Below are 18,687 nucleotides of genomic sequence, written 5' to 3' on the forward strand. Positions count from 1 at the left end.
AGAGATTTTATTGGGAGGCTGGTTTTTGATCCAGATTATGTTTGTCACAGATGTCTGAGTGTTACCTGGCCAATAGATGGTTGGATGGTGGCCGTTATGGATGTCGATGGCACCTCATTGGATGTTGAAATTATCATCTATTACTTGGATGACATGTTAAATGTTGGTGGTGGTTGTGAATGTATCGTGTGGCTTGGGGAAGGTCTTGGAGACTGATGCCAATCCTTACATCTATGAATATTTCTTTCCAGAGTCTGAGCCAGATCTTTTTGGCCTGTGTTTGTGCTGTGTTCACCATTTTGTATGGCACATGGGACATGGACCCCAAACTCTTCTCACTTGCAACGACTTTGGTATAATGACCGCACCATGATCGGATGAATGTGCGAGAGCAAGCTAAAGGAGAGAATTCCTTTAGTTTTGCTATTATCAGAAACATAGTGTCGGGGGGATTTTGGATGCCTTGATCTTGGATGGTTTGGCCACATACAGCATGCCATCTCCTACATCAACTCAATAATACACATGGATACCCCAGACACCAGGGTGCGTGGAAGACCACGGAAAATCTAGCCTAAGGATATGAATGAATTTGTTTGCAAATGGTGTCTCTTCAGTCTGGCAGAATCACATATAGGAATACATACAGGAACTAGCAGCTAACAATATATGTTTATGAAGTTCCGTGTGGGACAAGATTGAAACCTGATGTTATTCATTGTTAGATCATGACTATTCATTGGTTTGTCAAGCTAAAGTTTGCTTGTCAGGTTGGTCAAAGGAATTTACATTTAAGAGATACTAGGGAACCTGAGTGCATACAAAGTGACTTGAATGCCTGCACCATAACTAGTATCAACCCTATGGATTGGATTGATTTGAGAGCAAGTATGAGACATTACGTTGTGTTGCCCACCCCTGAGAGATACTTGCAGCACCTTAAATTCTAAAACCAGATGTTAATGATGATGTTGGTTATAATGATGACTTCATCGGTATTGGTATCGTGGCAGCATTCACTTGGTGTGAGTTGAGCCGGTTCCAGATGAATTCATCAAATCTTGGACCAGCGCGGCCCATCCACGTTAGTTGGCGATGATGAGTTTATGATAAATTCAAATTCTTTTCCTCAGAACCTGTAATCATAGATGTTTATCATAAACTACCTGCAATTTTGTTTGTTATGCAGATTTTTTAAAAGATTGTTTTGTGCATATAAATTATTATGACATGATATGATAATTCTGAAAATAAAAATAAATATATACATATACATATATAAGCTCTATTTATTGCTAAATATTGAGCTAATTTTTGTAATTGAAATTCCATATCTTCAGGAATCATTTGGATTTCTATAAATTTAATTTACATTGATATAATCTCCCATATATATAGATATATATATATATATAGAGATATATATATATATAGATATATATAGATATATATATATTTATATATAGATATATATATATATAGATATATAGATATATATATATATAGATATATAGATATATATATATATATATATAGATATATATATATATATATATGAGAGAGAGAGAGAGAGAAATTTAATCGTATTAGAAAACTACCACCTTGCTATTCACCTAATATCACTCCATGTGAGTGCTTTTAGTTTCTCAAAGCTTAACAGAATCGCGTTTCGAAGGCATGAATATTTCCAAGAAGGCTGTAACAACGTAGCTGAGAAACACTCCCCAGAAGAATTTAACAAGTAGTGCATAAATGCATGGTGGAGAAAAGATGGAAGAGTCTATTACTCATGAGGGGGAGGGGTTACTTTGAAGAGTGAAACTATTGCATGTCGTTTGGAACCAAAATAAATTTTTTGTTAAGGGGAGTCTCGTTACAAATCAGATGGACCTCACCTAATATTTTTCGTCGTCTTTTCTTTTTTATTTTTTCTTCAGTTATACTCTGACTGATGAGTTGCACCATTTGTCAGTAAAGTTCCGTAGAAATATTTTTATTTTATTTTATTTTACAGCACCTGTTCTCCCAAATGGTCACCCATTTAGTATTAACCTGACTTAATGTCTTTGGTGATATATAATGAAATTTTTTTCTTTTTTAATAAATGTGTATATTGTAATTGAAGATTTGAAAAGCCAGAAACGTTTTTGTCTTGTGTGTGGCCTTTCATCCTCCAACCCTTTTCCCTTCTTGCCTTATTTTAGCCTTAAATTTTTTTATTATTATTAAAAAGAACTTCCTGAATATTTATATTTTCATCGTTCAGTTTAATTGTGCAGATGAATGTCTATTTCGTAGTTGTGTATATCTGCACTGTTGCCACATCAAGCTGCTGCGGATTAAATGGCACAGTTAATTGTTGGGATATATTTGCATGGTATAACGGCTGTACGGTAACATGATGAGGCACATTGGTTAGAGTGGTTATGGTCGTCGCCTGGCCATTTTGGGTCATACTGTCCGCATGATGAGACGGTACCACGACAGCCGTAGGAAGTGTTGACGTAGCAGCGACAGCTGCAGATACCACTGCTTGGGCAGTGTTGCTGTCGTCCTCTACAGTGGCTGTTGGAGGTGACTCATCCGTAGCTGGCATATCTGTCAAAACCCGCGGCACACAGCTAAGCTTCCTCATGCCTTTGTTCGGCCGCTTATGTCGCATCAAGTGGTCAATGCGAGTGAAAGCGTACCCACACACGTCACATTTATGGGGTCTCTTACCAGTGTGGATCTGCTTGTGGACGTTGAGATGATCACGTCGCGAGAATGCCTTCTGGCACACATCACAGACGAAGCTCTTTGGCCTCGTGTGTATCTTGCAATGCGTACTCAGTTTAGACGCTGTCTGGAAACTTTTTCCACAAACTTCACACACATACAGACAAGATAGAGGAAGTTCCTCATAATTAGATTTGGTAAAATTCATGCTCGACTGCTGTTGTAGTTGTTGTTGTTGCTGCTGCTGCTGTTGCGATTGCGTATACTCCTTCAAGCATTCCTTACAAGCGACGTGGACGGACGTAGGCTCCTGTGGAACTACTACCACTTCTTCTGCTGCTGCCGTTGTTGGTGGTGGTGGTGGTACTGCTGGTAGCTGAGGTAGCGGAGGTTGATCCGCCTCTTGCTGGGGGGAGTAAGTGCTGTTGGTTGCCAGCTGGGTCACGGGCACAGCAGAGGTCAGCGTTACGTTGACCATTTTGGATTTCCTCGTTCGTTGTTTCTTCGCCGGATGTATTATAGGAGTCACGGTTTGGTTGTTGATGGTGTAAACTTTGCCGCTGTGTTGCGTCCACGTGTGACGCACAAGGTAATCTTTGCGTGAGAAAGCGCAACCGCAAATGTTGCACTTGAAGGGTCGTTCACCGGTGTGAATCCTTTCGTGCACGGTCAAGTGCGATTTCTGCGAGAAGCTGCGGTTGCATACCATACATGAGAACAGCTTTTCTCCACGGTGAGTACGTTTGTGACGCTCAAGATTGTAACACGAGAAGACCTTGCCACACACATCACAAGCTGCCAATTTGCTTGACGTGGTTGTAGTTGGCACCGTCTCTGCGGCCGCTGCTGTCACTGTTACTGTTTCAGGTGCATTTAAATGTACAATGGCAGTAGCGGTCTCCAGTGCTTGCATATCACACTGGCCGAGGTCAGTGGTCGTCGTTATGATTTGGTTCATCAGGAAATGTTTCACGTTGAGATTTCAGAAATTAAAATTGGAATCAGATACAAAAAAAGAAAGAAAAAAAAAATCAAAGTAGTTGGTAGTTACTATGTTGCAACCATCACAGGATTTTTCATTTGTAAATTGTCTCGACCTGAATTATTGTGGAAAATGTTTTCATTTTTAAGGTATCCCTTGTATAAGATTTCAGTTTGTTGTATGTATTACACCAATTTTTAGTTCTGTAACTCGTTTCTTTTTCTTTTTCTTTTTTTTTTTTTAGAGAGGTATGCTATATTCTCAGTGTAGATCTAACTGCATTTACGACAGATTACTGAGAAACAATTAAATGTCAGTGGCAGGTTCTCATTTCCTGCAAACTAATATATATATATACTAATAATTTTTTTTTTTTTTAATTTTTTTTTTTTTTACATAGGCATCACTACTTATCAAGGCCAAGAGGTCACTTGAGGATAAGGGTTTATGTCTTAATCTTCTGTTTTCCGAAAAATTTACATTTTCATCGGAAAAAAAAAATGTCACATGACTAACAGTCTCGGATAAGGAAATAATTTCCTTATTTTATGCCCAATTTATAAAAAAAATTTTAATTAAAAGAAAAAGAATATTTTTTTAAAAGATTACTAATCAGCCAGTCAATGAATTAAAACACAGGAAAAATGAAAAGATCTGTGGCTTCAAGGAACAGGGTTTTAATTCCGAGATGGACATTCAGATTCACAGTTCAATACACTGGAAACAGAAATAATCATCTGATCCGGTAGTGTATGGAGGAATCTCCTGGAAATATAAAAACATCAGAAAACAAAAATTAGCTTACAAGATGATTTTATGTTTCGATCCAAATAAATTTTAAAATACTATGTTTCTAAATTTTTGAGATGAGGATTGGTTACTCATATTATCTGGATTCTTCAGACTATCATTCTCATCTTGAGTCTCATTTTCATGTTTCAGTCGATGTAAACCTTCGAGCTTCCTGGAAATTTGGACGGAATTTGGAGTGAAGCCCTTTATTTACTTCATGGTGGTAGCATGCTCTTGTTCCATCAGCCATAACTGGATAGAGGTCCTAAGTAATTTCCAATTGTATTTTTCAGTCACCCACATTGAGAATTGAACTATCAGGAGAAAGTCACTTTTACAATTGATTTTTCCAAGTAAACTAACCACTGCGCAACAGCGCAGTCCTGGCTGACAGAATGAGAACATGCCACCCCTATGAAGTAAATAAAGGGTTCCATTTGAAATTCTATCCAAATTCCCAAGTTCAACAGAAACATTCCTCAGTTTGACAAGAGACATCTGAAGAAGGTCGGAGGTTACTTTGACTGAAATGTGAAAATGACACCCAAGATGAAAACAGTAGTCCGAAGATTCCAAATTATACAAATTAAAAGATTTTTGGATAAAAACAAACGAAAAAATGGCTCATAATAAAGACCAAAAGGAATTAATTATTAATTTCATTTTGTTTATCCAACAAAACTTGATAAATGGATAACTGTTGGGGAAGATAAAATATTAAAATATCCCTCTTTTTTTTTTTTTTTTTTTTTTTACAAAGGAATCACCACTTATCAAGGGCCAGAGGCCACTCGAGGATAAGGGTTAAAGAGGTCAAAAGGACAATATCATAGTAATCGTTAGATGTGTAAATTTGGTAATTTGGATTACTTAAGCGGAACGGCTCATCAAGAACTTGTTTACGTTTGACTATGCTACATTTCAATGAATACTTGCATGGACAAGAAAATCTGTTACTAAATATGTTGCAATATTTTGGACTTGTAATGGGGTATGATCCCACACAGTCGGACGATTCTATTTATAAACGATGCTGCTATGAACTGACGAATCAAATTAATTCACGTTCTGCTACCAACCAATCAGAAACTAGAATTGCTTCATAAATATTAAACCTTTTCTGGAGCAATTTCGCATGTTTTTATTTTCTTCTTCCCGTCTCGACACGGTAAGAATATTTTACTCTGTGGAACTGTCTACTGCAAACAAGTCACCTCTCAAAACTTGTTTAAAACAATGAACCATCGGAAACTGTTCTGTCTACTGCAAACCAGTCACCTCTCAAGATTTGTTTAAAACAACGAACCATCTGAAACTTTTATGAAACTAAACATGGCTTACACTTCTAGAAAATACAAGTAAAATAAAAAAATATATCAATAAAAAAACTGCAATAAATATAAATAATAATTAATATTTGCCAATAATAAAACAATACATATCACAATTAAACAAGTTATCTGCTAACAGCTTCCGTCTCAACGTAAATAAGCTCTTGATGAACCGTCCCCTTAAGTAATCCAATTTACCAAATTTCCACTACTAATGATTACTATGATATTGTCCCATTGACTACTGTGCATTCTTTAACTCTTATCCTCGAGCCGCCTCTGGGCTTTGATAAGTGGCGACTCCTATGTAAAAAAAAAAAAAAAAAAATTACACTATTTTGATCAGAGAAAAATAGTAAAATTTAAGGGATTTTAAAAAATTAAGATTCAAGTAATCAATTTTCATTAGTGTCTAATAACCATGTGTCAAATTTTATGTACGTCTGAAATATTTGAATTTTCAAATAGAAAGTTGCACACATTATACCCGCTAAAGATAACATCCAATTATACTGTCAACTGATTAATTAGAGTTGCAAGGAGATGATTTGTCCAAGAATATAGCCAGGAAGGACCAAGGGGACTGGGGTCCAAACTTTCATAGCAAAAATTTTACAAAATATGTTTTGTTTTAGTAAAGTTTTGTTTCGTTTGTTTTTTGTTTTTTATTATAATTAGGGCAACCTAAAAATTGCAATTAATGTTCATTGAATGTTCTTATAACGTGAAATTTAAATATTTGGATTGATTCATGAAATTTTTTATATAATTACTTTGTTAAATTACTCAACCTGATTAATAAATGCAATTTTTGGGTTGCCCTAATTATAACTTTTCATGTTGCATAGTTTTTTTTTGTTAAGCTTTGGTACCTGCTGCCAAATTCTGGTTGTAATTAAATACTTATAGATCTACAAAGCAAAATGAAAAATTAAACAAAACAAAACAAAACCAGATGAAAAATGTTGTTTCATTTTCATACAAAAAAAAGTAAATAAATTTGTAAATATTTTGAATGAAACTGAACAAATCGAACCCTGCAAAATTTCCCTATAAGTAGATAAACTTTGAGGCGTTATTGTGAAATGACAGGGAAAAATCGATTCACAAGCAGTAAATAATTCCTTCATTAGCAGGCAAATTATTTACGACAAGGCAAATGCCTGCCTGCCTATCTCTGGCTGCCCTCCATCCATCCAGCGCGGCCGCAGCCAAGATTGAACTCACTACATGAGTTTGTAGTGTAATTCAAATCTTGTCGATAGCTGAATACTTGATGCTTCGCCAGGGCCATCAAGGGTATTTTTTATCATGACGCCATCACTAGATGGGGTGCCTACCACGGCTTAAGAGAGTCCGATCTACCCTCGAGAGAAGGACAAGTTGAGAAACTGGTGCGGTTTATCCTTCTCTCAAGGGTAGATGGGACTCTCTTAAGCAGTGGTAGGCACCCCATCTAGTGATGGAGTCATGATAAAAAATACACTTGATGGCCCTGGTGAAGTATCAAGTATTCAACTACTGACAAGATTTGAATTACAGTACAGACTCATGTAGTGAGTTCAATCTCGGCTGCGACCATGCTGGATGGATGGATAGATGGATGGATAGATACCCAAATAAGAAAATTTGTTACCAGGAATAAAATTCAGAAATTTTTTTTTAATTTCGAAATCTGTACCATGAAATAACAGACATTATTAATCCTTATCTTGAAAATTAAAAAGCAGAGATAGGTTTGTTTAGAAGTCAATTTTTTAAAATCATCTAATGAATGTCAACATGTAAAATGAATATTAAACCAAATATAATTGTAACAGTGCGCAGACATGCATATAGCAGCAGCTGTACGACAGCCAACACATGCAAATGATGGAATCATGTGCCAGATGACGTCACAGCAAGGAAGAAGGAAAGTAAAAAATTATAAAAAAAGAAAAAAGTGGCCCGAGAAGGACAGAAATAGACGTACTACACACGTGACCTGAGAGTGACAGGGAAAGACGTGTTCTAAACATGGCCGGACAAAGACAGAGTACCACATGTTTGACACGGCAGAGTCTTGTTAAGCACATTGAAGTACGAGAAGACTTTTGAATAAGTGGTAAGGTGTTATTCTGGAAGTACCTGTAAATAAATGTCTGTTGTCTCAATTAAAAACGACTACGTTACATGATGATGAGCAATAAGGCGGCAGTTCTGAGGGGGTCAGCTGGAAGAAGTGTAAAACTTTTGCTAATCTGCTTGATACTGAGAGTGATAGTATCAGAAGACAGGGGTTATACATTTTCTACCGCAACACAGAAAAAATATCTCGAAGGCAGTAAAAAAAACCCCAAACATTTCAATATTTGATGCTTATGTGATTATTATTTTCTTGTATTTTTATTATTATTGGATAAATGTTGCTGGGGATAAAATATTAAAATATCCCGAAGGAGCGTCAATTGGAGTACGAGAAGGCAGTCGCAAGGAAACAAATACGAGGAAAGAATTTGACTCACTTTTTGTTTTTTCAGCTGCAACAACAGACATTTATTTACAGGTACTTCCAGAATAGCACCTTGTCGCTTGTTCAAAATAAGCACCAAGCTAAACAAAAACATGAACTACATCTACAAGAAATTCCTTCAGAGAATACAGTGATACGCAACGGATAAATAAAAGGAGTCAATAAGAACTCTTAAGCATCAAAATCTAATACAGATCATTGGGATGAGTTGGATACGTTCTATGTCGAGATAAAAAAACACCAGCCAGAAGAGCTTTGAAATAATTGTCAACTGCTACAAAATTTGATACAAAAATAATTTATTGATAAACAAGACAAAAACAGATACATATCACATATATGGTGGTGTAGATAATTCTGGGAAAACATGAGAATACTCTCTTAGACACAAAAAAAAAAAAAAAACATCCAAGGATAAAAAGTGCTTGCTCTAGATGTATAAAAAAGACTTTTTTTACATTTAGAGCAAGCACTTTTCATCCTTTGATGTCAAAATAAAAATAAGCATGTCAATGAAAAAATGGGATCAATTTGGTTTTAAAGAACGTAAAAAAAACAACCTGAAGAATACTTTGATTGAGATTGTCGGACTGACTTCCTCATCTTGGTTGTTTGAGTCACAACGTTTCGGCCGTTTTGCCCTCCGGCCTTTATCAGGTGTTTTGTATCGAACTGGGGATACAAAACACCTGATGAAAGCCGGAGGCCGAAACGTTGTGACTCAAACAACCAAGATGAGGAAGTCAGTCCGACAATCTCAATCAATGAAAATACCTCATCTCAAAAATACAGATAATTACTGAAGAATACTCTTGAATCGGAAACCATGTTTAATTTCAGAAGAGTTTCCGATGATTAGTTATTCTATACAAGTCCTGGACATGAAGAATTTTCAGTGGCTAGCTGTTCTGTACAGGTCCTGGACTTTATAATTTTGCAAGCAAAGAGCAAAAGATCCTTCTTGTGTTGACACATAAAAATTACGTGCTGGAATGCTAAAAGATTCAATTTTAATGGAGCAATTCTGGTTTCTGATTGGTTGATAACAGAACGTGAATCAATTTAATTCATCAGTTCCTATCAGCAGTGTCTATAAGTAGGATCTCCCAATTTTCAGAGATCATGCCTTCATTAGATATCAAAAATATATATTTTTCAGGTTGAAAATATTCAAAAGATTAGAATCATTGAATTCCAACAAGGGTCGTTGATAGTGCTCAATTAAAGAGAGCAAATTTATAATTTTTTATTTTCTAATACAAATAGTCATATCTTGATATGATGGGCAGACCGTTTCGATCATTGATCTCATCAGACGAGAAAAAAATTTGCAAAATAAAAAAGTTTAAGAACTTTTCTTTTATTTTAGAGGAGAAAAATATTTTACAATGTCTAATATATAACATGGTTTAATATATATATATATATATATATATATATATATATATATACATATATATACATATATATATATATATATACGTTTAAGGGAATTTAGCCACTTATATTTCACCTTTTATTTATATCAGTCCTTTAATTTATGAAGCTCAATGTAACTACAGAGCATATATAAATATGACAAAAGTCTATATTCCAAATTTCAAAATGTTGACCATCTTGCTGTTTATTTCTTTAAGTATGTTGACATGCGAAATTCTTGACAGCACCTGTTTCATAACGCAGAATCATTCATGTAATTATGTCAATTTTTTAAAATTATTCCTCCTCTACCTCATCAAAAGAAAAATAACTCATCAATTTAAAAAAAAAATAAAGGAATATAGGAATGCTTAAAAAATCCAGAAAATTGGAAGAGAAGTTGCAATTATTTTTTCAATTTGTTATGCTACATCTTAAGTCTCCCAGCATTAACCAGTTGTAAAATACGCTTAAATATTTTAATTTATGAAGATTTTTTTATTTATTTATTATAAAAGCAAAAAAAAAATGACTTGTGTGCCATCAAATAGAATTGAAACCTAAACATATAGCTCACAAGCCTTATCTGTTAACGTATGACCTAAATCCATATGTGTGCAAAAAGTGCAAAAGAACATTGTTTAATTAACTCATTTTAATTAATGTATGCATACACACACGCCAAAAAAAAAAAAAAAAAACCCAAAAACGGGTATAGTCGACCTATGCCAGACCAATGGCAATGCTTTTTTATTTTTTCAATTTTGATCCTTTAGCAGCTAAAAACAAAATTGAAAGTGTGCTACAGTAGGTGTATCAGAAATTTCGTGAAAAATATTCAATAATTCCACCCCGTCTTTCCAAGCTTATAATTCCTCGAAAAATGTAATTCAAGCCCTAATTTTACTTTTCAATTAAAGGAGCAAGGACCAAGGTTTCATTAAAAAACAAAAACAAAAAAAAAAAACATGTTTTTTAAAAAAAAAAAAGGTTTTAAACTTCGGACTTTACAGGTAAATTTCTAAAAAAACACTACTTTTTTGTTTTTTGTTTTAAATTTGAATATATTATTTATTGATCATTTATCTTCAATTTGTGATATATAACACTTTGGTGAGTAAATTAATTATTTACTTTTTAATAGACATTTCAAAATGGGAGGCGTGAAATCATTCGACCCCCTGTCTTTCCAAGCTTATAACTACTCGAAAAATGTAATTCAAGCCCTAATTTTTTTTTTTTTTCAATTAAAGGAGCAGGGTCCAAGGTTTCAATTAAAAAAAATAAAAGAAAAAACAAACAACGTGGTTTTAAAAATAAAAGGTTTTAAACTTCGGACTTTACAGGTAAATTTCTAAAAAACACTACTTTTTTTTTTGTTTTAAATTTGAATATATTATTTATTGATCTTTTATCTTCAATTTGTGATATATAAAACTTTGGTGAGTAAATTAATTATTTACTTTTTAATAGACACTTGAAAATGGGGGGGGGGCATGAATTAAAAAAAAAACGTTTGTCTAAAATATTATATTCGGTTTATTGGAAAGAGCATAAAATTTCACATTGACCCTGAAAATATCGTAAAAATTGAATCAATAGAAAAATTTTTGATAGATTTTTAAAGTTTAAAAATTGAAAAATACTGAGCTCATAGAATTCAATTAATTTCATTACTGTTTTTTAAAAAATAAAAAAAAAATATTTCTATTACTTTTAAAACAACTTAATTAGTTTATTTTGGAAGTATAATCCATAAGGAAAATAAACAACCCACTTTTAAAAGAGAAATTACGAGTTTTATATTTTATTCGCAGTTTCGTGTTAGGGGTGTCAAAAATTCCTACAAAAATTCTGATACACCTAGTGCTACAGGTCTAAATACCCTATATATCAAGTTTCAAATCTGTAGACCAAAAATTACCAGAACACTTTGGTAGAGACCGTTCTTGACACACATAGGCAAGGTCACTTATATATATATATATATATATATATTTTTTTTTTTTTTTACATGGTAGTCACCACTTATCAAGGCCCGGAAGACACTCGGGGATAAAGGTTATTGCGTGTACAGTAATCAATGGGATAATATCATAGTAATCGTTAGTAATGGAGATTTGATAGTGTCTTACTTAAGGGGGCGGTTTATCAGGAATTTTTTTATGTTGGACTTGAAGACATCCAAGTTGTAGTAAGGTGGGAAACAAGCAAACAGAAGAGAGTTCCACAGGCGTGCACTTCTAAGAAAGAAGCTTTGTTAATGAAATCTTCGTTTTGATTTAGGCACATTTATGATAGTAATAATAAAATAAATATTTATTGATTTTAACTTCCAGTAAAACTAAAATCTATCGATCACCCTCTCACAAGTTTTTTACATTTGAGAAAATATATGCTGTTTTTTCTTTTATGGTAAAAACGTTTTTTTTATGGTAATCGGGTCAGAATAACCATTTTATAGGTAAATATTTAGAGACTTATAAGGAATCAGAATCACAAAAAATATTGGAATAATAATTCTAATATATATATATATATATATATATATATATATGTGTGTGTGTGTGCTAGAACGTTTTCATTTTAAATTCTACACAATTATGCAGAATGTAGAAACTATGCATAAACAGAAGAAAAAAACATGGGAGGAAGTGATAAGGATGCACTTGAAAGAATGAGGGATAATTAAAGACCTGGTCAGAGATAGAAATTAACCTCTACCCTAAGTGCCATCCAATCTATGCCAGCATCCCAAAACACATACTAAAATCATTCGTTGACATCTATGCTGATGACACGACTATCTATGGCAACACATCAAAAGCTGTAAATGACAATGTTCTCTCTGATTCTCTCTCCTCAGATCTTGAGCGCGTGGTTCAGTGGGGGAAGAGGTGTTTGATTATCTTTAATGCATCTAAGACCAAGCTCCTATCATTACATCATAAACGCTCTGATCCCTATCTGGCATCGATTGAAATGAATGGCTCTCATCTAGGAGAGGCCCCATGTTTTGATAAGCTTCTAGGTTTGACCTTTACTCCTGATCTGAAATGGAACACATACATCAAGTCTGTGGCCAAGGTCGCTGGGAAAATGGTGGGATCCTTCTACCACTCCAGAAGATATCTCACTACTGATGCAATTCTCTATCTGTATAAAAGCCAAGTACGTCCAAGGATGGAGTACTGCTGCCACATTTGGGCAGGAGCTGCTAAAAATAGCCTATCATGCCTTGACAGAATACAAAATTGGCTTGGTGGGGGATGCCCTTTTCTCTGCCCTGCAACCTCTCTCCCACAGAAGAGACGTTACGAGCCTGTCTCTGTTTTATCGTTATTTCCATGGCAAGTGCTTGTCTTAGTTCCATTCTCTGGTCCCCCCTCGCCAATCTTTCACGAAAAACACCTGACTAGCTGAAACTACTCTCAATAATTTTCCCCACTCTTTATCCGTGACTAAATCAAAACGTAGATTCCATGAACAAAACTTCTTTCTTAGAACTGCAAGGCTGTGGAACTCTCTGCCGCTTGCCTGTCCCCCCCCCCCAAATTCAACTTGGATGTCTTCAAGTCCAGCACAAACAAATTCCTGATGAACCGCCCCCTTAAGTAATGACACCTTATCAAATCCCCAATACTAACTATTACTACAATACTATCCCATTGATAACTGTACACACAATAACCCATACCCCCGAGTGGCTCCTGGGCCTTAATAAGTGGTGACCCGCATGTAAAAAAAAAATTTAAAAAATGATTATGATGAACTGGATGAATGGTAAAATAAAATGTACATGGACATTTTGGGGGTCTATCAAATGAAATATTTATCAGAATTTGATCGACATATATATATTCGGTGCTTGTATAGATTGGTTTGCTGGCGATAAACTCTCTAATTTGTGCTTTTTAAATCTGTATTTTGTGTAATAATTTTCTTCAATCTATTTAAAAATACACGCATTTATTGTGAGATTTTCGATTCGGTCCTGAAAACGTATTTGTCTGCCCTTGCAATGCATTCTCCAAATGCCCCAACTGAAAACCAAAAACAGTTGTACCTTCGCATTATTAGCGCACAAGAGCCTCTTAAAATACCCCAGATTGGAGACGAGACTGATTCTATAGAAATACAGTAAATAAAAATAAACAAACACCAAAGTACAAAACAAAAATAAATAAAAAAAAAACGCACATAATTAGATTCGTTGAAATAAAATATATTCATGAACTCATTTTGTTTAGATTTGATGAAAAAAAAAACAATGATTTTTCCTTATTGCTTAAACAAGTAAAAAATAAGTCGACGTGTACGAGCCCCCCCCCATACATATATATATATATATATATATATATATATATATATATATATATATATATATATATATATATATATATTTACTTTGTTTTCCTCTTTGGTACTTGTACAGTGTAATCAAGACATTAAAAAATGAAAATATTGAAAAAAGATTATATTGTACGTATCCGTTTTGGACTGAAGATCTCCGAAAAAAAAAATTCATTTAATTGAATAGAGTAGTTTGGGGTTGTTTTTTTTTACAGCGGAAAAACGTTTTTATGACAGCATGTTGAAGGTAGCCATCTTGGAATTGTTTAACCACACCACGGGGAGATAACTCAGTTTAAAGCGCCGACACTCCCTCCCATCTTTAATACAAGCCTTTCTTCCTAAAAATCGAACCTTTTGCTTGGTATCAAATTGTTTTTCGCTGTAAAAAACAACAAACAAACTTGATGAAATTAAGTGAAATTTTGGTGCTAATGCACTTACTGATCCGCGCTATTTTTAAATCGTATTTCCAAGTTTAATTAAATATATGTTTTTTTATTCAATTGTAAGGTTAAAGTACAGAATAGGTACAAAACACCTTACCCTCCCCATGTTAGGAGGGCTTTTTAAATAATAATGTTATTATTTCAGCACGGCAATAAGTGTATGAGTACCTAGTACCGAAATTGTTTTTCGGAGAACTTCATTCCATAACGGATACGTACAATATAAACTTTTTTTCCGATATTTTCATTTTTTAATGTCTTGATTAAAATTGAATTTGGTACTTGTACGGTTTAAAGATTTTTAAGGAGTGCTCAGTTTCTAATACAACGTTCTAGTAAATGGATCCCCCATTTTGGAATCAGTTGACATTTTACCAAACCGGAAACCCTGTTTACCCGTTCTTATCAAAAAACAGGGTGCTAGTGCAGAGAGTGATCCGAGCTATTTTTTAAATCGTATTTCCAAGTTTAATTAAAGTTTTATGATATTTTTTTTTATTATTCAACTGTAAGGTTGAAGTATAGAAAGGTAACACCCTCCCCATGTTAAGAATGGCTTTTAAAATAATAACGTTATTATTTACGTCCGGATCACTCTGTACACTAGTACCAAAAATAGTATATTTTTCGGTACTTGTGCGCTTTTGCCATCGCGCTGAAATAACGTTATTTTGAAAGCCATTCTTAACATGAGGAGAAGAGGGTGTTTTGTAACCATTTTGTGCTTCCACCTACCAATTTAATATATATATATATATATATATATATATATATATATATATATATTAAGGATGCTTATGTATTTTTGGTACCGAGCTATTTTTACCCTCCCCTTCCTATGTTAAGAATGGCTTTCCAAACGTTATAATTTCAGCACGGTGCCAAAAATACATGTTACCCCCCCCCCCCAAAAAAAAAGAAAAGATATCGTGAAGCTTGAAATTAACCTGAAAAAAAAAAAAAAAAAAAAGAACTAACAAAGCTTCTTTCTTAGAACTGCACGCGGTGCACGCCTGTGGAACTCTGTTCCGTCTGCCTGCTTCCCACCGGACTACAACTTGGATGTCTTCAAGTCCAACGTTAACAAATTCCTGAACCGCCCCCTTAAGTAAACACTTCATCAAATCTCCACACTAACATAATGTACTTGCAATAACCCTTATGCCTGAGCGGCTTCTGGGCCTTGATAAGTGGTGCACAGATCACTGTGTAAAAAAAAAAAAAAAAAAAATATTTAAAAATAGCGCGGTGCCAAAAGTGCACAAGCACCTAATTTTCATACATTTCAACAAGTTCTGGTGAAGCGACTCGAAGTCCGCTGCTGCAAACAGCGTCAGATAAAAATAAAATCACATTATACTTATTTATTTTCGCATAAAATAACGAAAACATTTTGGTCAAAATGCGCTAGAGTACCAACTAAAGATTGACATTTAAAAAGTTGATTTTTTTTTAGGTAATCGGATCTGTTTGGAAATATCACATGTAAAATTGTTGCCGACAAATAGTTTCCATGATGTTAGGACCTTTATCATCCAATGTATTCCGTATTGTTTTCACTGGTCATCATGTTTGTTTGTTTGTTTGTTTTTCGGAAGCGCGCATCTAATTTTTGCGCGTGCGCGAAAACAAACAAGGTGACAAGTGAAAACAATACGGAATACATGGGATAAAAGTCCTAATATCATGAAAACTACTTGTCGGCGACGTTCGTTCAAAATAGCCGAATATCCCTAAACATCTTTTTAAAAGGTTAAGCGAAGCCTTTAGTTGGTGTTCTAGCACACCTTGACCATTTTATAATACTAAAACAATGACAAAATAACAAATTGTTATTTTATGCAAAAAATAAAGGCATAAATAAGTATGTGATTTTGTTTTTTTCTATTTGATACTGCTTGCTGCGGACTTCGAGTCGCTTATTCTTCTACATCACCAGAATTTGTAAGAAATGTATGAATATTTGTGGGGAAAAGAAATACTTTTTTAAAAAAATTGTTTGTCAAGAACGTGTGAACCAGTTTGTCAGTTTGGCCTTCAAAATGGGGGGTCGATTTACTACAACGTTGTATTAAAAAATGAGCACCCCTTAAAATTACTTGGATATCGAATTTTTTGGCATTTTTTTTAATAACCTGGTAAAGTAGTGCCAAATCGATAATAACCGCTGAAAAAAGACGAAAAGGAAATATATATTCATAGGCGGGGGTGCCTCGTATACGTCGATCAAAAATTATTTTATTAACGTTCTTATGCATTCCCTCAAGTTGATAGGATGTGATTATTAATAATAGTTTTAAATGAAATTAAGGTAAATAAATAAAAATAGTTTATATAGAATTTGAAAGTACTTGAACAAACAGTAAAAAACGCAACTTGATTATTTTTTTGATTTAAAGACAGTTAAAAAGTATAGAAGAAAATAAAAAATAACTTCTTGCAAATATTTCGCAATTTTGAATAATTTTTTGGACAATTTGATAGAAATCTTAAATTCAAATAAATTCTTTTTCTTTTACCTTATATTTTCTAGTTTAGTTTTTTGTTTTTTAATTTAAGTTCCGCACAGCAATAAAAACGGTTGGTTAAACGAAAAGACCAAAAAGGTGACAATAACAAAGAAGACGGTGTAAACCGGTGAACAGTCCCTCGTGTCAAATAGATCCGGCTAGGATTTCAACTTCATTATTATTATTATTATTTTTTTTTTTATTATACATTTATTTGTATCTATTTACGATGCCTCCCCACGGGACAGAGTTAAACACCAGGGTCGTTTTTTAACGTGGAGAAAAGGTACAAAAATAAAAATTGTCTCAGTCGTGAAGGATTTCTCCTCCACCGAAAGAGAACAAGAAATAGAAGTGCAGCATCTGAAGAACAGATACTACACTTTGATCTTGACCAAAAGGCCAAGAATATTTCAGCCCGGCATTGCCCGGGTATTTGGTGGCGTATGCTGAGCAAAAACAAAAACAAACAAAAAAAAAAGGGTTCATTTTTTTAAACTTTGACCCCTATTATGACCTCTTAAAATTTATTGTTTGGGCTCAAATCAAGTTATTAAGTTAGATCCATGTCCAAGGAACCTATATCTAAAATTTCAAGTGTGTAGACCGAAAATTGTCGGAGGAGTTTGGTAGAGTTCTCAAAGATCAAATCGTTGAACTTTGACCCCTTAACAGCCAAATTTCTGGCCGAAAACCGATCACATCGATTTTCCCAAATCTCAGTACCCTTTATATCAAATTTCGAGTCTGTAGATTAAAAATTGACAGAGTTATTGCGTAGGGAAATGTACACACACAGACACAGACACTTTCATATTTATAGATATATAAATGTTATTTAACCGCCAAACAAGACACCAGGCCACTTTAGCTACTGATTGGGACTAAATTTACAGGGATACTATGTAGGGAGTCTGGCAGTGAGATATTTGTTTACATTACATTTGAACTTTTGCATATCAGTACAGTTAGCAAAGCAGGGACCCGGAAGGGAATTCCAAAGTCTAGCAGTTTGAAGGAATAAACTATTTGAGTAGAAGGCTTTCCGACATCTAGGAATCTCTACAGTGTAGGGGTGGGATTTTGCTGCTTGTTTGGTTAGTCAGAAATATTTCTGTCGAGAGGGTGCGTTGAGTTCGTCAGAGCACATTCCATTTAAACATGCACTGATATGCAACATTTCAGTGATGGAACAAAGGTTGGAGTTTAGTTGCTAGTGTGGAACCTATTAGGTTGATCACTCTTTTTTGAACCCTGTCTAAGAGTGAGAGACTAGTGACAGATGCACAAGCCCCGTACTCAATGCATCGGCGAATGGCGGTTTTGTAAAAATATGATACTTTCAAGGTAAGAGTAATTTTCTAGCAGGGTAGAGGGAGCCCACTTATTTGCAGCAGTCTTGGCAATGACTTCAATGCATTTATTTCAATTCATGTTACCTGTAAAAGTAAAGTGTTGAAGTTAAAGTTTTCCTTCTGAACTGTCGAATATAAATGTTTGTGCAAAAAAGAAGAAAAAAGATTTTTTTCTTCAGCTTGCAAAGTTCTTAGCACACACAAAAACGACAATTCTTTTTCTTCGACTGTTTCGACATTTGTAGAAAATCTGTCTTTCTTTCTTC

General features: G+C 34.3%; 1 protein-coding gene and 1 pseudogene across 1 annotated transcript; both read right to left on the reverse strand.

Annotated features, from left to right (window-relative positions):
- Positions 1-1,544: 1,544 nt before the first annotated feature.
- LOC145242109 (uncharacterized) lies at positions 1,545-17,204 on the reverse strand. The gene is made up of 2 exons (XM_080105025.1): positions 17,076-17,204; positions 1,545-4,465 (listed from the first exon to the last, which is right to left on the reverse strand). Exon 2 carries the CDS (start codon positions 3,674-3,676, stop codon positions 2,288-2,290), a length of 1,389 nt encoding a protein of 462 aa, XP_079961151.1. The 5' UTR covers positions 3,677-4,465; positions 17,076-17,204; the 3' UTR covers positions 1,545-2,287.
- Positions 17,205-17,347: 143 nt separating this feature from the next.
- Positions 17,348-17,480, reverse strand: LOC145243266 (U2 spliceosomal RNA; annotated as a pseudogene).
- Positions 17,481-18,687: the final 1,207 nt, after the last annotated feature.

Source organism: Euprymna scolopes, chromosome 21, assembly GCF_053919585.1.
Source record: "Euprymna scolopes isolate OS-2025 chromosome 21, ASM5391958v1, whole genome shotgun sequence".
Lineage (NCBI taxonomy): Eukaryota > Metazoa > Mollusca > Cephalopoda > Sepiida > Sepiolidae > Euprymna > Euprymna scolopes.